The 23,759-nt window shown below is 43.6% G+C and overlaps 1 protein-coding gene across 2 annotated transcripts in view; it reads left to right on the top strand.

The window, feature by feature from the left end:
• Positions 1–11,679: 11,679 nt before the first annotated feature.
• Positions 11,680–23,759, top strand: part of LOC108697869 (intermediate filament family orphan 2) — a 44,180-nt gene continuing 32,100 nt past the window's right edge. The window contains exon 1 of one of the 2 annotated variants that reach the window (XM_041571767.1): positions 11,680–12,297. In XM_041571767.1, coding sequence (XP_041427701.1) covers positions 11,801–12,297 — 497 coding nt within the window. In that variant the 5' untranslated portion in view covers positions 11,680–11,800. The remainder of the gene's footprint in view (positions 12,298–23,759) is intronic. The other variant, XM_041571766.1, reaches the window with a different exon arrangement.

Below are 23,759 nucleotides of genomic sequence, written 5' to 3' on the forward strand. Positions count from 1 at the left end.
TCAACAGCAGCAGCAGCCCTTCCAATGAAGCTTCTTTTTGGTCTGGAAGACCCAGTCTGACCCTGGTTCCAGGGCAGGTAAGGATTATGGTGCATGTAGCATTTTCTCCACTGGCAGAATTATGTCACTGTCACTTGTAATTGAGTGAACTGCAACATGGGTACAGATTTTGGCTTCAAAACACTCAAATATAAATATTTATTTTGGATTATAGCAACAGCCCCCAAGATGAATCCGTTTCTTTTTATCCACAATTTCCCAGACTTGTGTTCTGGGCCTGGGTGGAGCTTACTGGCCATGGACATGTTGTGGCCAAAAACGTCTCAAAATTACCTTTAAAGTGATACATGGGGAAAAAAAAAAATTCCAAAACACATCAGTTAATAGTGCTGTTCCAGCAGAATTCTGCACTGAAATCCATTTCTCAAAAGAGCAAACAGATTTTTTATATTCAATTTTGAAATCTGACATGGGGCTAGACATTTTGTCAATTTCCCAGCTGCCCCCAGTCATGTGACTTGTGCCTGCACTTTAGGAGAGAAATGCTTTCTGGCAGGCTGCTGTTTTTCCTTCTCAATGTAACTGAATGTGTCTCAGTGGGACCTGGATTTTACTATTGAGTGTTGTTCTTAGATCTACCAGGCAGCTGTTATCTTGTGTTAGGGAGCTGCTATCTGGTTACCTTCCCATTGTTCTGTTATTAGGCTGCTGGGGGGGGGGGAAGGGAGGGGGGTGATATCACTCCAACTTGCAGTACAGCAGTAAAGAGTGATTGAAGTTTATCAGAGCACAAGTCACATGACTGGGGGCAGCTGGGAAATTGACAATATGTCTAGCTCTATGTCAGATTTCCAAATTAAATATAAAAAAATCTGTTTGCTCTTTTGAGAAATGGATTTCAGTGCAGAATTCTGCTGGAGCAGCACTATTAACTGATTCATTTTGAAAAAAAAAAATTTCCCATGACAGTATCCCTTTAAGTATCTGTAACCACCATTATACATTTCCCACCATGCTCTGCAGTGCAACTGCACCATTATGTCTGACTCTGCATTCGGATAGAAGCTTGGTACCTGTGCCAGGTGGAAGATCCACTGAGATTGAGCTCTATGCTCTAAAAAAAAATCAAAGAAAGAACAGGGCTGCCCGGCACTCAAACGGATCCACGGGACCAGAAAAGTTTTAAGTTAAAAAATATATCTTTATTTTACAAAGTTAAAAATGTACACTTGCATCTCCATCCGCCCTACGCGTTTCGTACCCACCAGGACACTTAATCATGGGCTATGACATGAGCTATCCGTGCTCTAACACATGTTCTAATGTGGGCCCTTGTGTTGCTAGGGGCCCCTCTCTAATTGTTGCCCAGGATGCTCCCCCAAATTAACATGTCAGCTGATTGGCTAATGGTTCGGCAGGAACTGGGCAGAAAATAGATGCTGGCACATTGTCTCTCCTGCTAATGAGATTGTGACGTCGCTTGGGAGCAGTGCCAGACAGTTTTAGTTGTGAGTTGCCTGACACATTTAGCGCTGCAGCCCCCATACACTGACCCTTTTAAGGTAATGATTTACCAACCTCATGATCAATCTGCTTTATGTCTTCAGCTTCCCTCCAATAATGAATCCCCGGTGCCCAGACACGGAACCATGACTTGTGCTGTCACAGACTGAATTCTTCTGGGGATTAAAGGGGACCTGTCAACCTAAGAAATAATTTCAAATTCTTTTCTATCATGTTAGTTGAGCAAAATAAACTTTACTTACACTGTATTTATTATTTAAATTTTGTTTCCTTCTGTTTTGGAATTATACAATCACAGCAAGCAGGCAGCTGCCATTTTGTGGACACGGTTATTAAGGGATATTGTGTATCACCCCAAAATCTTGTGTATGAACCAGAATGGGGGACCTAATGTCCATGTGCAGGGCCCTACACAATTATAGAGCCTGAGGAGGGAAGGGGGAATGTGAGGAGAGCAGTGACATGTAGGAAGTGCTGAATGGAAAGTGAAAGTAATTGACTGCCCCGCCTCTATGCCACGGGCATGGAGGCGGGGCAGGTAATATTTGATTGACAGTTTAGATATTTAAACACCTTAATAACAGGTATGGATGTTTTAATGAAAAAAATTTTTGGGGTTTCATATTTAATTTGGAAAGGACTTTCATTATGCAGTTTTTTATGTGTAGGTGACAGGTCCACTTTAATCACTTCTGGGCTGAACTGGGCTCTCCCTCCTTCCTATGTACTTGGGAAACATTTGAGGGGGGAATATATAGTTCTGTGTAAATGTCTATTATTGAAAGCAGAGTCTGTCTTTCCCTTTCTATGGCCTTAAACAATGTAGCTGAAGCGGATAAACAAACTGGAGCACAACTGACTGATGTCTCAAGATGTCCCACATGGCGGGTTCAATGATTGTGATGCTTGGCATTGGGTTTAATGGCAATGGGCAATATTTGACCCAAAAAGAAAAGCTAAAATAGAAACAGAACCTACAGGACATCACTGCAAACCACTGAGGCTTGGCTTGGCCAATCTAGAACAAGGTTCTCAGTAAGAAGCTCCTTCAATTTACCACTGGGCTTGTTTGAAATGAAGAAGAAGAGACATCACTGGAAGTATCTCAGGTGGGTTCCTCAGAACATCATTATTGCACATGTTGTTTAAAATATTGTTTGCCTGAGGGGATGCAGCCCCTTTAACTCCATATTTCTTGGCAAGTCAGAAAACAAACTCATTTCTGAGTCTGGTGGAAGCTGAATTACTGGAGAAGAACTATTTCTGGAATAACACAAAGTCTCTCATTTTAAAAATGTTTGCGGTGACAAAACGTCCTGTTTTTTCTTCATTTGCACTGAAGTCCTTTTGTCGTCCATATTGGACATTTGTGTAGGACAAGAGCCCGTCTGTGCTTGGGTTTGAGAGATACTTTAGCAACAAAGACCTTCATTGACTGAGAAAGAAGAGGCTGATGTTCCTGCCCCGACGGCTGCACCCCCAACTCTTCTAAATTGAGTTCCCATAAAGAACTCAGAGTCAGGGAGGATACGGTGCTGGGGCCACTGAATGGGGCCAATTGTGCCCCTCTTGCACACACTCAGTATAATGCAACGAGCTGCCTGTCCCATACCACTAACTATGTATCCTAAAGGGAACTTATCAGAAATCCACTTTGGGTGGAGTTCCCATGGTCAAGTGTCCGTACCACTGATTAATACACTAAGCTGATTGGTTGGATGGCTGCCCCAATCAAGTCACGCTACAGTAAGTTATCAAGCTCCTGCCCATAGACTAGGGTTGGCAGACACTTCGCTCATGGAAGGTTGTTAATGAAATATTGTTGACAGATTTATTATGTTCTTCAGAGGTTCTCAGAAGGTGAATTGGAATGTGGCTCCAGAATTTTCCTCGAATCTGTCAAAAGCCTTCCCAATATTATACATGATCCTGTAGATACTACAGATCCGAAACTGTCCATTCAGATCAAGGGCCATCTTTATACAAACCATGTTTTACTATAAGGGCACAAATACCCTCACTATCTCATACTCTGCAGATGATTGGTTTAGGAGATGCATATTGAGACTTTGAGTTGGTCTTCACCCCACTAGGGCCCTCTGTATTCTTGCAGTTTTCTGCTGATAGTAACCAACTTCTGGCACCCCAAAGTTAAATAGATTTTCCTTCTCCTTTAATTCCACTGACAAATCCCTTTCCAATGTATATTATAGATTCAATTTTATCAATCATAGGAACCCCAATCTACTGCTGTCTCCGCTTTTCACTGTTGTCTTCATTTTGCCCTGCTGTCTCCACATGTCCTACAGTCTTCATTTTTCTCTTCTGTTTACATCTTGTCCTACTGTCTCCATTTTGTCTTACTGTCTCTATCTTGTCACATCTCCATTTTGCCCTACTGTCTCCATCTTGCCCTACTGTCTCCATCTTGCCTTACTGTCTCCATCTTGTCCTACTGTCTCCACTTGTCATACTGTCTCCATCTTGCCCTACTGTCTCCATCTTGCCCTACTGTTTCCATCTTATTCTACTGTCTCCATCTTGTCCTGCTGTCTCCATCTTATTTTACTGTTTCCATCTTGTCCTACTGTCTCCATCTTGCCCTACTGTCTCCATCTTGTCCTACTGTCTCCATCTTGTCCTACTGTCTCCATCTTGTCATGTTGTCTCCATGTTGTCCTCCTGTCTTTGTCTTGTATACTGTATCGTCCAACTCTCACTATTTTACCCTACTGTGTCCATTTTGCACTACTGCCCTTCTCTTCTATTGACTCTTTCTTGGTTTTCTGGCCACATCTCCTACTGTCAGCAGCTTTCCCAAGCCTCATTATCTTTCACTTCTGCCCTCATCTCCTCTCACTTTTACTGTATCTTGCCATTATCTACCTGCCAGACCTCTCTCTGTCTCCTACTTTACTATTTCCCACGTTCAGGTTCCTATTTCAGCCCCATATAAACATCTGTTTTCTTTGTGTCCTGCACCATCTCTTTCCCCTTTGGTTACATTACTACCCACTAATTTACACCTGAGAGAAGTGTAATAACCTAAATAGGAAGATAATGACAGATGTGGGGCTGCTGTTCCCCAGACTTTGATATTGTTCCTATGAAACACGGCCTTAATTATAAAGAAGAAAGTGATGTAACTTAATGATCCGGGCAGTAATTAGCGGAGACTTGAGTATATGGGCACAATGGGCTCCACTTGTACATTTGGGCAGAATTGAAGCTGAGGTGCTCAGGGTTTCTATTATATGACCTTGCACTGCTCCCTTATATAATAACCAGCCCTTGACTTTATATTTAATCTGCCTCAGCCCAATAATGTCTCTTGTAGCTCAATGTATCACAGGCAGCTCCAGGCAGCAGTACTGCAAATGTAAATGGGACATGTTGCTTCTCTATATGTATCACAGCTCAGAGAGGGGAGAAGTCTCTGATATTAACAGAAAATATTGCCTTTAGTCACTGACCCAGGAGTGCAGTTAAATATATATATATACAGTATATAATAGCTGCCTAGGCATTTAGTGAGACTTTGTTCTTGAGGATAAACAGACACACGTTGGAATCTATTTCTAATGGTTCATTCCCATGTGAAATTCAATGTGGCACAGAAGAGAAGTGAGATGTGTTTAGGTTGAGGAACAATTACTATCAAATGAGTTGACCCTATGGAGAGCCCCCTATAGCTATAATGATAAATGAAGAGAGAAGAATAGTAGATATTCAGAGAAGTATTCGTGGAGCTGCACCAATCAGGTGAGTTGAGGAACTGGCATCACAGAACCTCACTGGTGACTTGGGGCACCAGAAATGCCATTATTGGTAACTTTAAAGCCAAACTTCTGGTTTTCAAACTGGAAATTCAGTTCTTCTAGAGTAGTGAGCACAATATTGCTTCTCTGTGCTAGTGTCTTGCCCCCCTCCAGTGCCATAAAGGTGAGTGAGTGAGGGGGGGCAGCAGCAAGAAGCCGTCTTGTCTCGATCACCCCTGGTCCCTACTAATAATATTATTGACAAACGTTTGCCTCCAACTCTTCTTTATCTTCCCCAAGATCAGTGGAGATCCTTGGCCCTTTATCTCCTGAGGTCGCCCACCCTCTCCCCCTCATACTCACTTGTTTTGGTGCCGGAGGTTGTCCGGGGGTCCAGGGAGATAAAGCAGAGAGAGAGGAAAATTTGGCTCTTAAAGTGACATTGAGTGGCATCTTTGCCTCCGCTGGTGACCAATAGGGCGCTGCCACATACATTAGTTCCTTACAATTTCCAGGCTGTTGTCAAGCACAAATTGAGGGTGACCTTGTTTGATGGGGTCCTTAACCCGTTGTTATGTAAAACAAGAGCTGATGTTAAAGGCACCAATGACTGAGCTGAAAGCTATTGATCAGTTGAGTGATGAGGTGCAATTAGTCTGGGTGTCTCTATACTCCCACAATGGAGACCACAACACGTTTACATTATATTTATACCTGTATGTAGAGGGACAACGAAATGGGTTCTTGATGGGATTTTTGTCATTTCTACTTTTCTATAATTCTTTTCAAGAGGAATTTTATCTTCAACCAAAGGGCACGACCATGAGCTCCAATAGAGTCCCCAATAGAGTCCCTAATAGCGTTCCAATATAGTGCCCAAATATAGTCCCAAATATAGTCCCCAATAGAGTCCCCAATATACAGTGTCGGACTGGCCCACCGGGATACCAGGAAAACTCACGGTGGGCCCAGGTGTCAGTGGCCCCTCCCGCTTCTAAATATTTGGCTTATTTCATGGCCATTTCCCTATTTCTATGAGAATAAAGAGGCTACGTAGACAGAATAATAAGTAATAGTATGTAAAGAAAAGACAATAGGAGAATAGATGTTGAGTAAGGAAGAAATGAATACTTAGAGTGGGCCCCTGGTGTAGAGGTTTTTGGGTGGGCCCCTGTTCTAAGGATTTTTGGTGGGCCCCTGGTGTCCCAGTCCGACACTGCCAATATAGTCCCCAAATATATCGCCCAATAGAGTTCCCAATAGAGTCCCCAATAGAGTCCCCAATAGAGTCCACAATATAGTCCCGAATAGAGTCCCAATATAGTCCCCAATATAGTCCCATCAGATGCAAATGTGCCTGTTTGGCTTTGAGGACAAGGACATCTATTTGGGTTTCCATCACACAGTGTTTGCCCTATGGTTGCCCTGTTATACAGCATCTCTGTGTATTTGTTATGTAAAGCAATGGTGGCCGAGTCGTAATGTGTCAGTCAGATGATATGAGCAATGGAGGTGCCTAGTTGTGTATAATCCCAGACCAGTTTACACCTATTATTATGTATGTTGCACTGTTGAGGCCAGTAATTATATATAATGTATCACTGGATCCAACATCATTTGTCTCCAATGAAGGGGCTATGGGCTCCTGTCTTGCCCCAGTTGATCCAAATGTCTCTTCATTTATTAATTATGCCCAGGGCCACCATCAGAATTTGTGAGGCTCCATATGACAAAAAAAAAATAACCATTGGTGGCTAAGGAATCTGTGGTTTGGCTCCCATTTCTGCTGTTTGGCTCTTACTTGATTGAATCAAGAGGGGCCCGGCTAATCCAAGAGATGCAGCACGGCCGGGCCCCCCTTAACACTTTCAATCCGCTGGGCCCAGGATGGAGGGGGTGTTTTTGGGATGAGGTTACAGAGTCACCCGGGTGCCACGGGGCAAAACCACGAGGAGCCAGAGACTTTATCTGCTCCAGACACAAGTGCAATTATTCTGCTTCATTAAAGTGATGTCGTTATTGCAGATAATTAAGATATTGTTACTATATATGAAATATATGAGATTGTGCCCATTTAGCTGCAGAGCAAATCAAGGTGTTTCCCTGTGTAACTGCCCCGGCACCTGTTTGCCTGTCCCCTGAATACAAACGTTATTTCTACCTGAACACAGGTAACCTGTCCCGCCCCTCATTTTCAGGTGTAAGAGACAGGGAGCAGCACAAGACCCTCACAGGACTAGGCATATGAACAGCCAATCAGAATGTTAGACCCTCACAGGACTAGGCATATGAACAGCCAATCAGAATGTTAGACCCTCACAGGACTAGGCATATGAACAGCCAATCAGAATGTTAGACCCTCACAGGACTAGGCATATGAACAGCCAATCAGAATGTTAGACCTCACAGGACTAGGCATATGAACAGCCAATCAGAGTGTTAGACCCTCACAGGACTAGGCAAATGAGCAGCCAATCAGAGTGTTAGACCCTCAGAGGACTAGGCATATGAACAGCCAATCAGAGTGTTAGACCCTCACAGGACTAGGCATATGAACAGCCAATCAGAATGTTAGACCCTCACAGGACTAGGCATATGAACAGCCAATCAGAGTGTTAGACCCTCACAAGACTAGGCATATGAGCAGCCAATCAGAGTGTTAGACCCTCACAGGACTAGGCAAATGAGCAGCCAATCAGAGTGTAGAAAGCTCACATTGGATTAACAGATCTAATGTTCTTTTTTTGTAACTAAAGGGGAAGTGTAAGGCCTGGGCCTGTTTCTAGTATTGGGCCAATATCAGCATCACAGGGGCCACTTAGTGGTATAAATGCTGATAATTGTCATTATTGTTTGGTAATGATTTATTTATTCCTTATTTAGAGGACACCCCTGAATTATTCCATGTTTTTACTCTTACCATGGGGCCCCCACTTTTCTTATTCCGGGGCCCTGTGAAAGGAACAATAAAAGTTACCAAAGAAAACCCCCAAAAAACAGTGAAATTGGGCTGAATTTAGTGACAATGAAATGTCTGTGCCGCGTGTTTATTCTCAGAGTCGACCTTTGGGGGCAGATTAGGAAATATTCATCGCTGGAGGCAAAAGGCCAAATTGCAAATAAACAGAATTTATTTCCTGCAGGGTCACCGCTGATTGGCTGCAAAAGTGAAAGGGGAATTATTATTATTATTATTATTATTGTGCAACATATTTAGCCCAATTACCAGCGACACAACTTAACCCTTGCCTGTCAGCGCTTCTACTTGGGCTCCTGTTGGGATTTGAAGGTGAAATTGTAAAGATTGAGGCAGGGGGGGGCGACTGATACGTGAGATTTGGCAGAAGAGCAGAGTCAGGAAACTGATTAATAACTTTCATGTTTAAAGGGTTACTGTGATTGGAAAAAAACATTTTTTCAAAACACATCAGTTAATTGTGCTGCTCCAGCAGAATTCTGCACTGAAATCCATTTCTCAAAAGAGCAAACAGATTTTTTTATATTCAATTTTGAAATCTGACATGGGGCTAGACATTTTGTTAATTTCCCAGCTGCCCCAAGTCATGTGACTTATGCTCTGATAAACTTCAATCACTCTTTACTGCTGTACTGCAAGTTGGAGTGATATCACCCCCTCCCTTCCCCCCCAGCAGCCAAACAACAGAACAATGGGAAGGTAACCAGATAGCAGCTCCCTAACACAAGATAACAGCTGCCTGGTAGATCTAAGAACAGCACTCAATAGTAAAATCCAGGTCCCACTGAGACACATTCAGTTACATTGAGAAGGAAAAACAGCAGCCTGCCAGAAAGCAGTTCTCTCCTAAAGTGCAGGCACAAGTCACATGACCAGGGGCAGCTGGGAAACTGACAATATGACTAGCCCCATGTCAGATTTCAGAATTAAATATAAAAAAATCAGTTTGCTCTTTTGAGAAATGGATTTCAGTGCAGAATTCTGCTGGAGCAGCACTATTAACTGATGGGTTTTGAAAAAAACATGTTTTCCATGACAGGATCCCTTTAACTTTCCCTTTCTGTTTGTATTTTGTGAGTAAATCATTGCCTAATCCCTTTTATCTGCTCGTTACTGCGCCGCAATTACAGAAAAACTCCCCTGCACATTAACCACAACAGAACCAGGACACTGTCACACCGGGTGGAATTCGGGAGTTTTGTCCCGTCAGCCTGATGCCAACGTGCCCAAAACTGCCTCCGGCCAATGAGGTGAAGCGCCTGAAAGTGCCGACTGGGGCGCCGTTAAAGGACCAGTAACATCAAAAATTTTTTAAAAAAAACTCATTAGTATACAAAGAAAAATAAACACCAAGACAAATGAAACTTTTTAAAGCCGCATCTGTTATCATTCTTTGCACTGCTGCTTGTGACTCCTGAAACAGCTGATGAACAGACCTGGAGGGGAATAGATTTCTGCTACATTGTTTCAGCAGTCAGAACCAGAGAACACAATATTGTATTTACACATATAGTCATTTGTGGCAAGATCACGTCTTCTAAAAACCCGATTAGCACCAGTTACAGACAAATGCCGCCCGCTTCTATATATTATAACACCCCTATTTGGGGCAAATGTATCAAGGGTCGAATTTCGAGGGTTAATTAACCCTCGATATTCGACTGCCGAATTAAAATCCTTCGACTTCGAATATCGAAGTCGAAGGATTTTGCGCAATTCGTTCGATCGAATGATCGAAGGAATAATCGTTCAATCAAACGATTAAATTCTTCGAATCGAACGATTCAAAGGATTTTAATCCATCGCTCAAAGGAATATCCTTCCATCAGGAAATTGTTAGGAAGCCTATGGGGACCTTCCCCATAGACTAACATTGGCCTCGGTAGGTTTTAGTTGGCGAACTAGGGGGTCGAAGAAATTTTTAAAGAGACAGTACTTCGACTACCGAATAGTCGAACGATTTTTAGTTCGAATCGTTCGATTCGAAGTCGAAGGTCGTAGTCAAAGGTCGAAGTAGCCATATTAGACCATTCGAAATTCAAACTATTTTTCCTCTATTCCTTCACTCGAACTTAGTGAATGGGCCCCCAAGTGTCTAAATAAGAGCCAAACGTGATTCTCTATTTAAAACCAGACAAAAGATTCCCTATCCTTGATCTCACCGTTGCACCACATATTTGGCCATGAGAGAACAACCTTCATGTATAGATTGGTCATTAAAATGGGCTTGTTCACCTTTAAATTAACTGTTAGTATGATGTAGAGAGGGATATTCTGAGACAATTTGCAATTGGTTTTCATTTTTCATTTTGACTTATTTAGCTTTTTATTCAGCAGCTCTCCAGTTTGTAATTTCAGCCACCTGGTTGCTAGGGTCCAAATTCCCCTAGCAACCATGCATTGATTTGTATAAGAGACTGGAATATGAATAGGAGAGGCCTGAATAGAAAGATGAGTAATAAAAAGTAACAATAACAATACATTTGTAGCCTTACAGAGCATTTGTTTTTTAGATGGGGTCAGTGACCCCCATTTAGCAGCTGGAAAGAGTAAGAAGGCGGCAAATAATTCAGAAACGATAAAAAATAATTAATGAAGACCAATTGAAAAGTTGCTTAGAATTAGTCAGTCTATAACGTACTAAATTACTGTAAAGGTGAACCATCCTTTAACCCATGAACTGCTATTTCTGCTGTCAATCCAATATTTTCCCAGGGTGCCTTTGCCCCAACCCCCCCATTGCAGATTTGGGGGGCTACATTAGCCCGGGCCAATAATACAGTGAGTTATTTGTAACCCCCAACCCAATTCCTTCTATAGTTGCAAAAAACTTTACTGTATAAAGTGCCCTGAACCCACAATTGATCTCAATGTTGAGAACCAGCAGTGCGCTCCTTATTGCCCCCAAATTACCCACAAATCCCTTCCCACCTCCCAGAGGGGCAAATGCAGGGGCCCAGGAGACCCTAATTCATATAGAATTTCAATAAATATTGGTCAAACAGGTCAACTCATAGAAATATTGGGGGCCTGAAAAATAATTTGCTGTGGGGCCCAGAAATGTCTTGTTACCCCACTGTCACCCTGAGCCTGGCACTGCTGGTTCTGACTCCTGAACAGACCTAGAGGGGAGAACAGAAAGGGACAGTTGTCTGTATTTGTCATGGGCCATTCCTGTACCTGGGCCAGTCAGTGCCAGTGGGCGGGGCAGTACCAGTGAGTGGGAGGGGCAGTGCCAGTGGGTGGGGCAGTCAGTGCCAGTGAGTGGGAGGGGTCAGTGCCAGTGGGAGGGGCAATCAGAACCAGTGGGTGGGGCAGTGCCAGTGGGTGGGAGGGACAGTCAGTGCCAGTGGGAGGGGCAGTCAGTGCCAGTGGGCGGGGCCAGTGTCAGTGGGCGGGGTGCCGCGCACATGTCGGCCAGTAGAGGGCGGAGCGAGTAGAAAGCGCAGGAGCAGTTGGCGGGGATGGAAGTAGTGAGAAGAGTCTGAGCCGCATCGGATTCTCCTCTGTCCCCGGGACACTGAGCGGACACGGCCGGAGGATGAACTCGTTCTTATTCGGGGAATTGGCTCGGGCCAGGGAGTCTCCTCCTCCTCCGGGAACAGCCGCGACCTCGGCTCTGCGCAACGACCTGGGCTCCAATATCCACGCGCTGAAGACTCTGAACGTTCGTTTCCGATGTTTCCTGGCGAAGGTTCACGAACTGGAGCGGCGGAACCGACTGCTGGAGAAGCAACTGCACAATCAGTATCAGCAGCAACTGCAGCAGCGACACAGCCGCATCTTCCGCCGGGAACAGGGAGTCCAGACCGACCCCCCGACCCCCAATAACAACAGCCGCCTCCCCGGGACCATCTGGACTTATTCCCACGTCAGACGCACCGGCGGGGGCTCCCTGGAGACTGTGAGGGGCCCCGGGGTGTCCTGGTCTCACCCTGATGGAGTTGGGGTTCAGATCGACACGATCACCCCCGAGATCAGGGCCCTGTACAATGTGTTGGCCAAAGTCAAGAGGGAGAGGGACGAGTACAGAATCAAGTAAGTGACCCCCCCCCCCCAATATTCACCCCCTCCCCCAACTGAACCCCCTGACTCTGCCCCCACAATCCTCCCCTCTCTCTGCCCCCCAATATTTCTCACACCTGCCCCCCAAAACTTCCCAGTCCCTCCAACAATCAGGGAACCCCCAGTGTCCCCCAACTGCCACTCCCCCCCCTGCAGGTGATTCTCTAACTGTCACTTTGTTACTTTACTGTGACTCCTGGGAACCCCCCCCTCACTATCTCCCCCCTATCCCTGGGCATCAGTTGTCAGAGTGGGGCTGGTGGGGGTTCTGCTCTAATGTGGGGGTGTCTCTATGTGCAGCTTTAGCTCAACACTGGTTGGGGGGAGGGGTGCCTGTGACCCTCTGCCCAATATATTTATTATAGGCAGATATTCTATTATAGGCAGATATTATATTATAGGCAGATATTATATTATAGGCAGATATTATATTATAGGCAGATAATTATTATAGGCAGATAATTATTATAGGCAGATAATTATTATAGGCAGATAATTATTATAGGCAGATAATTATTATAGGCAGATAATTATTATAGGCAGATTATTATAGGCAGATAATTATATTATAGGCAGATAATTATATTATAGGCAGATAATTATTATAGGAAGATAATTATATTATAGGCAGATAATTATATTATAGGCAGATAATTATATTATAGGCAGATAATTATTATAGGCAGATATTCTATTATTGGGAGCTGATTCTGCTGACACTACAGTAACACAAGTTTAAGGCCCATCGCACCCTCCCCTCGGCTCATTTCTGCTGCTCTCTCATATTTCTCGTTATTTTGGGGGTACCCGTCTTTATACTGAGATCAGATGGGGGAGACGTCCCTAATGGGGGGCCTGGGTGAGACATTTCGGAGCGAGTAACCAGGGCAGGTCCTGCGGAGTATCTGCAAGATGTTGTAATGCTGCTGCGAGGGATCTGCACTGCAGCCTCTGCTCCTTCCATAGAAATTCATGGGAGACCCACGGGGGTGTCGAGGTGGAACAGCCCCCCAGAGACCTGTGATCCCCCCAGTTCCCAGCAGTGAGTGTTTCGGGGGTGCTGGGACGTATGAGTGAGGGGCCCCATGATCAGGAGCAGAAGGGTTTCCAGGAATAGTGAGGGGGAGCAGGCGAGTGTCTGAGCCCATAAGTCTCCTGTTGTGTCTCATGTAGAACTGCTGCCTGATCCTAATTATGTCTCAGTCCCATGGAGTTTGGGGGCAGGAGAAGAGTGTGAGCAGCAGGGAGACATTTCTAATTGTGGCCCCAGTGCTGAGGGCCCGACCTGAGATTATTTTAGTGCAGGGGTTTCCAGTCTTTGGCCAAGTCAAACTCTCCTCATCCTCGGCCTGTCGGGCATTGCTGGGACCTGGACTTTAATCAAGGGACTAACACACAGAGAGGGGAAAAATACCCCAAAAAGTGCATTCATTTTAGCCAATCGAATCCTTTTATTTTTATCCTGACTCTGATTAGAGTTTGGAAGCGACACTGTCGCCGAGCCACATTCATTATGGGGAACTTTAGGATTTTTGATTGTTTCAGGATTCAGAATCAGCAGTGCAGAGAATATAAAATGCCAGACAGTTAATAGCAGTGACTGTTCTGTATCCCAATATGGATATCATTATGCCACAAATCTGTGTATGGGTGTAGTTTCCCTTTAATCTCAACTCTGGCCCATTTTAGGGTAAAAAAGAAAACTTTGTTTTTCTTCATTATAAATCCCACAACTGAATTCCTTGAAATAAGTCTGATACATTGTAGCAAGTGTCTCTGTATATTGATTTACAGTATCTGTGAGTCTGTGTGTGGCTCGTGGGCAGAACTGTAAGTCTCTGCAGTTACAGGAACCTTTTATACAGAAGATCTGTGGAGGGGTACAAGCAGTGTTATACCCCTAGGGCACCCGGGGGGAGGGATTCCACTCACTTGTCTAATAAATCTGACTTTCCTGGTATTTTTATATATTATTCATGAGAAATGTAGGACAATGTGGCCCCTGGTTAATGATCTGCCGGACCCCCAACCTGGATTTGTACAGAAAGTAGAGATTCTGGGGGGCTGGGGTGGTTCACTTTCAAGTAAACCTTTTAATATGTTCTAGACTGGCTAATTCTAAACATCTTTTCAATTGGTCTTCATTATTTATTTTTTTTATAGTTTTTGAATTATTTGCCTTTTTCTTCTGACTCTTTCCAGCTTTCAAACAGGGGTCAGTGACCCCATCTAATAAACCAAATACTCTGTAAGGCTACAAATGTATTGTTATTGTTACTTTTTATTCCTCCTCTTTCTATTCAGGCCTCTCCTATTCATATTCCAGTCTCTTATTAAAATCAATAAATGGTTGCTAGGGAATTTGGACTTTAGCAATTGGTTTTTATTTGTGGTTTTTGATTTATTTAGCTTTTTATTCAGCAGCTCTCCAGTTTGTAAATTCAACCATCTGGTTGCTAGGGTCCAAATTCCCCTAGCAACCGTGTATTGATTTTAATAAGAGACTGGAATCTGAATAGGAGAGGCCTGAATAGAAAGAGGAGGAATAAAAAGTAACAATATGTTTGTAGCCTTACAGAGTATTTGTTTTTCAGATGGGGTCAGTTAACCCCCTTTGAAAATTTGAAAGAGTCAGGAGAAGATGGGAAAAAATTAAAAAATAAACAATGAAGACCAATTGAAAAGTTGCTTGAATTGGTTGTTCTATAATATACTAAAAGTTATATTAAAGGGATGGTTCACCTTTAAGGTAACTTTTACTTTGTTATATAATGGCCAATGCTAAGCAACTTTTCAATTGGTCTTCAGTATTTATTTTTTATAGTTATTTGCCTTTTTCTTCTGACTCTTTCCAGCTTTCAAATGGGGGGGTCACTAACCCCCCCATAAAAAACAAATACTCTGTAAGGCTACAAATGTATTGTTATTGTTACTTTTTATTCCTCTTTCTATTCAGGCCTCTCCTATTCATATTCCTGTCTCCTATTTAAATCAGTGTATGGTTGCTAGGGGAATTTGGACCATAGCAATTGTTTTTTATAATTTGTGGTTTTTGACTTATTTAGCTTTTTATTCAGCAGCTCTCCAGTTTGTAATTTCAGACATCTGGTTGCTATGGTCCAATCCCCCTAGCAACCATGCACTGATTTGAATAAGAGACTGGAATATGAATAGGAAAGGCCTGAATAGAAAGATGAGGAATAAAAAGTAACTATATTTGTAGCCTTACAGAGCGTTTGTTTTTGTAGATAGGGTCAGTGACCCTCATTTGAAAGCAGAAAAGAGTCAGAAGAAGGAGAAGGCAAATAATTAAAAAATGACACACAAGAAAAATGAAGACCAATTGAAAAGTTGCTTAGAATTAGCCATTCTATAATAACATACTAAAAGTTATATTAAAGGTGAGCCACCCCTTTAAGCGGGCACTGGTGGGTTCCTGTTGGGGGGGATACAGGGGTACCAGGCAGTGGATTGTTATTATTGGGGGCAGCGGGGGACTTAGGAAGGGGGGGTCTGTGTCTGGATCAAGGGAAACATATTTGTCTTTCTCATTCCCCCGCTGCTCCCCCTCCCGAGGGATTATGGGATTTAACTCATTCCAGCCCCCTGTCTCTGTCTCACACCCCAAGGCCGGAGCCTCAGGCAGCAGAGTTAAAGGGCAACTCCACCCTTCAATGAATGAAAGTGTCATTATGTGGAAACCAGCGGCTCATACAGGGATGAGGAATGTGGGATCCACTGGCTCATGTGCTCGTTATTTATACGGGACATTCCTTCCTTTAGAGTCAGAATCTCTAGAATTCTCGGCATTATCCACCTGTGCAGGGCGGCCCTTCTAGTGATCTACTACTATTGCTGCTCTCAGACTGATACACCAGCTGCTCCTCCCTCATTGGTCTCTTATAAACATCAGTATTGAGTCCCATATCCCTCTCCCCGGCTGCTGGTTCATTGACCTCCCTCTTCCAGTTGTCCTTGGGGGAGATCCTGGCCCAGATCAACTAAATGCCGCTCGGCCTTCAGATATTGTTCCAAAGCAAATAAACCTTGAGTTGGACAAACTCTCACTTCCCCTTTGAACGCCCTGCAGTGGCCGATCCTCCGGCTGTTCCTGCGTTTAGTGACCCCTTAATGATTGGGAAGCTGCTGAAATTGTTCTTTCTTTAGGCAAAGTTTCCCTTTATTCCCCATTGCAGCAGATAGGGAGAGTTCTAGAGCAGCCTGACTCAATCTCATTGGATCCCTACCAGTTAACTCATTGTTTGTTGTGGGGGCCCCAGACTCACCTGCTAAGAACGTTGTTTTACACCCCAAGTGGTGTCTGAAGTCATCCCGCTAATCACATGACCGTCCCTCTACTCTTTCCTGACCAATCACATAGCGCTGCTCTGCCTGTAGGTACCTATATCTGTATCCATGCCATGGAAGTGTATTTGCAGCTCTGCAGTAAAGCAACTTCTCCATAATGAAGCCTGATTCACAGAAAGACTCATAGGGGCTCATTAACAAACACTGGGCACATTTGCACTTGGGCAGTAACTCATGGCAACCAATCCAAATGTTTGCTCGTAAGGTTCAACCTGCAGCAAAAAAAAAAAAAAAGAGCCAATTACTGGTCGGTTGCTATTGGTTACTGCCCAAGTGCAAATTTGCCCAGTGTTTATTAAAAGGGATTGTTCACCTTTAAATTAACTGTTAGTATGATGTAGAGAGGGATATTCTGAGACAATTTGCAATTGGTTTTCATTTTTTATTATTTGTGGTTTTTGGGTTATTTAGCTTTTTATTCAGCAGCTCTCCAGTTGGCAAGTTCAGCCATCTGGTTGCTAGGGTCCAAATTCCCCTAGCAACCATGCACTGATTTGAATAAGAGACTGGAATATGAATAGGAGAGGCCAGAATAGAAAGACAAATCGTAACAATACATTTGTGGCCTTACAGAGTATTTGTTTTTTAGTTGGGGGTCAGCGACCCCCATTTAATGAGCCCAGTGGTTTCTATTGGCTACACTGATGACTCTGTATAAGGAGAAGCCTCACTATATAAAGTGCACGGGGGTTAAACCTGCTTTGATCTTGGGTGGGATTCCAGTTAAAGGGAAACTATTTTGGGGATTGGCGGAGCTTTAATGCTATTGGCCGAGGAAACAAACATATAATGCAGTGACTCCTGTATCTAAATTAACCGTTTCATTGGAGACACGGAGGCTCATAGGGTTGGATGTGCCCCCTGCTGCTTTATTACAGCCTATAAATGTTATTTTATCCCCCATAAAGAGTAAAGACTTATGGGATTTTTACGTAAATCATGCGTCCCTTTCCCACGCGGTTTACAACACAGTTTTATGGTTGGGATGTCGGAGGGGTCGCGACACAGTGATTTGGGAATCTCTAACAATGGGGGAATATTTATCACTATGGCAAAGGGACAGGGATTCTGCAGTGGAATTCCGGCAGCCAATCAGCAGCTGCGCCTGTGACATTCCATTACCCAGAAACCCCTTCTGCCAGGCAACAAGACAAACAGCGGCGTGTGAATGAGCGACACATTGGCTGGTTTTGGGGGTTCGTTGCACAGAAGCCTATTGTATAAAAATAAAGACCAACTGCAAAGTATTTAGGGTCCCAGTGCCATTATAAAATGTGCTAATTGTGGTGTGATTTTCCCTTTAAGAAACCAAATGTATCCACATTCCTGTTATCTGCTCCTTATCTGCTGATAGACTGTCAGCTGTGTGGCCCAGTTTGCTCAGTACATATTTACCCCCCAGGAGGGGTGAGATAATAAGAGGCTGAACCAGAACACAAATATTTCTTCTGGGCGTTTCATGGGATTAAGAGCCTGCTGTGCGACTGTTAAAAGGGGTTGTTCACCTTTAAATTAACTGTTAGTATGATGTAGAGAGGGATATTCTGAGACAATTTGCAATTGGTTTTCTTTTTTTATTATTTGTGGTTTTTGACTTATTTAGCTTTTTATTCAGCAGTAGTGATGAGCGAATTTGTCCCATTTCGCTTTGCCAAAAAATTTGCCAATTTCACGCAAAATTCGCGAATCTGTGAAAAATTCGCAAAAAATCGTGAAATTTTAACGTTTTAACAAAAAAATCACGACATTCGGACATTTTCACTCAAAAAAGTGAAATTTGAATGATTTCACAAAAAAATAGTCAAATTTGAAGGTCTTCAATAAAAAATCGTGAAAATCGGAAATTGACGCCGACAAATTTTCACCGGCGAATTTTTGCGGGAGATTAGTGAATTTATTCGCTGGTGGTGAAATTCGTGCAAGGCGAATTTATTCGCCCATCACTATTCAGCAGCTCTTCAATTTGAAATTTCAGCCATCGGGTCAGCGACCCTCAGAAGGCTGGAAAGAATAAGTGCTGGTGTTGGCACAGGCCAGACATTCCCAGTCAGGGGTCGCTGGTATTTAGGGATAATGACGGGCTTATTATGGGACAGCCGGGCGCTCTCGCAGGTGTCTCACACATTCCAGAAGAGACAGAACAATGTGAGTTATGTGGCCCTCCTGCCCCCACCCTGGGTGTCTCCCAATAAACATTATCAGCCTCCGCCCCAAATACAAATGGCACAAACCAGCGCACCCATAGTCTCAGCTCTGGCACCTTCCTCTGCTCCGGGTCTATAGGAGGTGAGAGCAGCGTCTAACACTATAGCAGAACTACTACTCCCAGCATCCCCTCTTCTAAACAAGTTGGGGTTTTTCAAATGATGGAAATCCTGTGAGTCCTCATAGCTCACTAACCAATCACGTTTTTGCTTTTATTGTTCAGCCTGAAGCCGGCTGCACTGATTGGTTGTTATTGGTTACTGCCTGGGTGCAGATTTGCCCAGTGCTGAGGAACGACATTGGTTTATTTGCTTTTATTGGCCGCTGATTTATAGGCACAGGGTTATTCTGACCCCCTAAAGGGGCAATTACTGTGGGACGTGGGGCAGAACATTCTCCTGCTGAAACTCCCTGATTTTAACTGTAATCACTACTTGATTAATTACTCCTGTCTAATCTACTGTACACTGAGCACCTCCTCCTCCCATATGTATTAATACAAATATACAGAGAAGGAATGTTCTGGGCACACAATAAGCTATACCCTCATACTGTACTGTCTAAGGGAATCAATATGGCACCTCCTCCTCCCATATGTATAAATACAAATATACAGAGAAGGAATGTTCTGGGCACACAATAAGCTATACCCTCATACTGTACTGTCTAAGGGAATCAATATGGCACCTCCTCCCATATGTATAAATACAAATATACAGAGAAGGAATGTTCTGGGCACACAATAAGCTATACCCTCATACTGTACTGTCTAAGGGAATCAATATGGCACCTCCTCCCATATGTATAAATACAAATATACAGAGAAGGAATGTTCTGGGCACACAATAAGCTATACCCTCATACTGTACTGTCTAAGAGGGAATCAATATGGCAGCTCTCTGGTTGCATTCTTGTTCATTAACCTAATGATGTACAGAGAAATCTAAGAGATGAAATAATTGGTCGTTAGTACGTGTGTTGGCCTAACGAGTCATTTGTCGCATTGTGTTGCACATGTAGAAGTCGTTATGCTTCAGTAATCAGTTAAATCGAGCAGACGTGAGTGTCCAAGCAGAAAATGTTTGGGCCCAGTTCCAGTCTGAAGGTTAATGAGTGGAGTCTGTCGAAGCCCAATTTGGGTCAAATAATGAGAATATGATGAGGGTCAAGTGGTAAAGACTTGAGTGAGAAGTGACACATTTGTATCTTTAGGTGATTGTAACATTGTGTTACATAAAGGGGACGTTAACCAGTGAATATACAGGATAAGGCTTAAAGGACTAGTTCACCTCTAATCTATCAATTGGTCTTAATTTATATTTATTTTTTTTAATGGTTTTCTGAATTATTTTCTTTCGTCTTAATGCTTTCCAGCTTTCTTATTCAAATCAGTGCATGGTTGCTAGGGGTATTGGGACCTTAGCAACCAGACTGCTGAAATTGCAAACTGGAGAGCTGCTGAATAAAAAGCTAAATAACTCAAACCGCAAATAATAAAAAATTAAAACCAATTGCAAATTGTCTCCTCATATCCCTCTCTACAGCATACTAACAGTTAATTTAAAGGTGTACAACCCCTATAAATAAGGCCTATAGATAGTGACTGCCTGTGGCTCTGGATTCTCTGGGCCTGGTACTTGTGTTATAACATGTGACTCTCAGGATTCCTCTGAACCCACTTTCTTTCCCCTCCTCTGAAAGGATCTGTAACTGGAGCCAATGAGCGGCAGACGATTTTTCAGCGCCAGGTAATGGAAAGTGAGGTCTCCTAGTGATTTCTTTTCATCCAGGAATTCTGCTTTCCAGAGTCTCGGGCACTTTATCGGCTGTAACAAGTATCTACATTACGTTTTTTTATCGCTCCTTTACTTGCCCTTTGATTCTATAGCTGCAGCGTGGCTGCTGGGAGTTGCAGTTCAGCAGCAGGTGCATTATTTAGAGAGAGAACAGGAACAGCAGAAAAAAAACAAGTTACAACTCCCATTCACCCTGTCCATCTGTTTCCTACTTGGTACGACTGGCAGCCCTCCAGCACGTGGGCGGAGTCAGTGCTATTCTCTACGTCCTGCTGCGTCTGCTCCTATTTCTGCGGTTTCCTTTTATAGAGGTTTCTGCTGATTTTATTTCTACCCCTGGTGTGAGCTGGAGGGAACCGGCACCGACCCAAGTTCTGCTGAGGAAGCCGAAATCAGCCGGAACTATAAGTCTATTAGTGCACATGGCACGGGGCCCGGGGCTGATCATTAACCTTCCTTTCAGCTCATTCTCCATTTTTAGATTTCTAAATCCAACAGAGACTCTTCCCTTACAGACTGGGCACAGCCGGAGAGCACCCTAAAAATACCTTCTGGTACCAGTTATAACATGGAAGATGTAATGTAATGAAAAGGGCAATGTTTCCCTACGCCTTAGCAACCAAACAGCTGTCTGGTACATGATACTGACCAGTTGGTTGCTATGGGTTACAAGACCTGTAGCAAATACATAAATATATTCGTGTGAAGGCAAATCCCCCAGTCCTTGCCAATGAGGTTATGGAGCAGTGGAAGAGTTTGATTATGATTGGGGGGGAGCAGGAAATAGGACGTCACTATTCCACGCCTGACACCATTGTGATATTCACAAGCTGGAGGGGGAGGGGGGGATGTGCCATAGACTATTGTGGTTTGTGATCAGGAGACAGAGTGAAAGGAAATCTGTCTCTCCCTCCCATTGTGTCTGAATCTCTACAAGGGGTCTCACTGGGTGCATGGGAGGGTCCTGTGTGAAAATCATGATGGGATTAAGGGTTAATATCCCACCCTAATTAATTAGCTTGTGCCTTTATATGGTCACAGAACAACCCCTCAGTGACTTCTAATATCCTTATCATTTAAAGTAGGGGGTACATTATCCCTTATAATACATGAGTGATACTCAGAGTTCCCTGTATAACTCAGCCTGCAGCCTTGTGCCTTTATATGGTCACAGAACAACCCCTCAGTGACTTCTAATATCCTTATCATTTACAGTAGGGGGTACATTATCCCTTATAATACATGAGTGATACTCAGAGTTCCCTGTATAACTCAGCCTGCAGCCTTGTGCCTTTATATGGTCACAGAACAACCCCTCAGTGACTTCTAATATCCTTATCATTTACAGTAGGGGGTACATTATCCCTTATAATACATGAGTGATACTCAGAGTTCCCTGTATAACTCAACCTGCAGCCTTGTGTCTTTATATGGTCACAGAACAACCCCTCAGTGACTTCTAATATCCTTATCATTTACAGTAGGGGGTACATTATCCCTTATAATACATGAGTGATACTCAGAGTTCCCTGTATAACTCAGCCTGCAGCCTTGTGCCTTTATATGGCCACAGAACAACCCCTCAGTGACTTCTAATATCCTTATCATTTACAGTAGGGGGTACATTATCCCTTATAATACATGAGTGATACTCAGAGTTCCCTGTATAACTCAGCCTGCAGCCTTGTGCCTTTATATGGTCACAGAACAACCCCTCAGTGACTTATATCCTTATCATTTACAGTAGGGGGTACATTATCCCTTATAATACATGAGTGATACTCAGAGTTCCCTGTATAACTCAGCCTGCAGCCTTGTGCCTTTATATGGTCACAGAACAACCCCTCAGTGACTTCTAATATCCTTATCATTTACAGTAGGGGGTACATTATCCCTTATAATACATGAGTGATACTCAGAGTTCCCTGTATAAGTCTGTATATATGGTTTAAACCACTGTCTCAGAATGTCTAATGTGTCATTGTGGGAACTGAAGTTGAAATGAGTTTACAGACTATAATGAATATTTGTGCCACTAATTGTAGGTTCAGTAATTGTTTATTACATTTATTACCTGTTCTGACACTTTCTTTTCTGTCTGTGGTGTCTTGGGGCAGTGAGTGAAGCACAAAAAGGAAAGTTCAGTGTTTCAATATGATATTCTGTGTCGAAGGATCTGGTATTTACACACAATCAATATAATGGTCAGCCTGTAACCCCTGCTTTGCTGATTGGGATTCCCTACCAAGAGAGGGGGAATGAGTGATTCATTGGTGGGGAGGAAAGGAGATCTCACCATCAGCATAGGAAGGGGTTCTTTACTGTAAGGGCAGTCAGGTTATGGGATTCCCTACCAAGAGAGGGGGAATGAGTGATTCATTGGTAGGGAGGAAAGGAGATCTCACCATCAGCATAGGAAGGGGTTCTTTACTGTAAGGACAGTCAGGTTATGGGATTCCCTACCAAGAGAGAGGGAATGAGTGATTCATTGGTGGGGAGGAAAGGAGATCTCACCATCAGCATAGGAAGGGGGTTCTTTACTGTAAGGACAGTCAGGTTATGGGATTCCCTACCAAGAGAGGGGAATGAGTGATTCATTGGTGGGGAGGAAAGGAGATTTCACCATCAGCATAGGAAGGGGTTCTTTACTGTAAGGGCAGTCAGGTTATGGGATTCCCTACCAAGAGAGGGGGGAATGAGTGATTCATTGGTGGGGAGGAAAGGAGATTTCACCATCAGCATAGGAAGGGGTTCTTTACTGTAAGGGCAGTCAGGTTATGGGATTCCCTACCAAGAGAGGGGGGAATGAGTGATTCATTGGTGGGGAGGAAAGGAGATCTCACCATCAGCATTGGAAGGGGCTCTTTACTGTAAGGGCAGTCAGGTTATGGGATTCCCTACCAAGAGAGGGGGAATGAGTGATTCATTGGTGGGGAGGAAAGGAGATCTCACCATCAGCATAGGAAGGGGTTCTTTACTGTAAGGGCAGTCAGGTTATGGGATTCCCTACCAAGAGAAGGGGAATGAGTGATTCATTGGTGGCGAGGAAAGGAGATCTCACCATCA

This window comes from Xenopus laevis, chromosome 7S, assembly GCF_017654675.1.
Source record: "Xenopus laevis strain J_2021 chromosome 7S, Xenopus_laevis_v10.1, whole genome shotgun sequence".
Taxonomy (NCBI): domain Eukaryota; kingdom Metazoa; phylum Chordata; class Amphibia; order Anura; family Pipidae; genus Xenopus; species Xenopus laevis.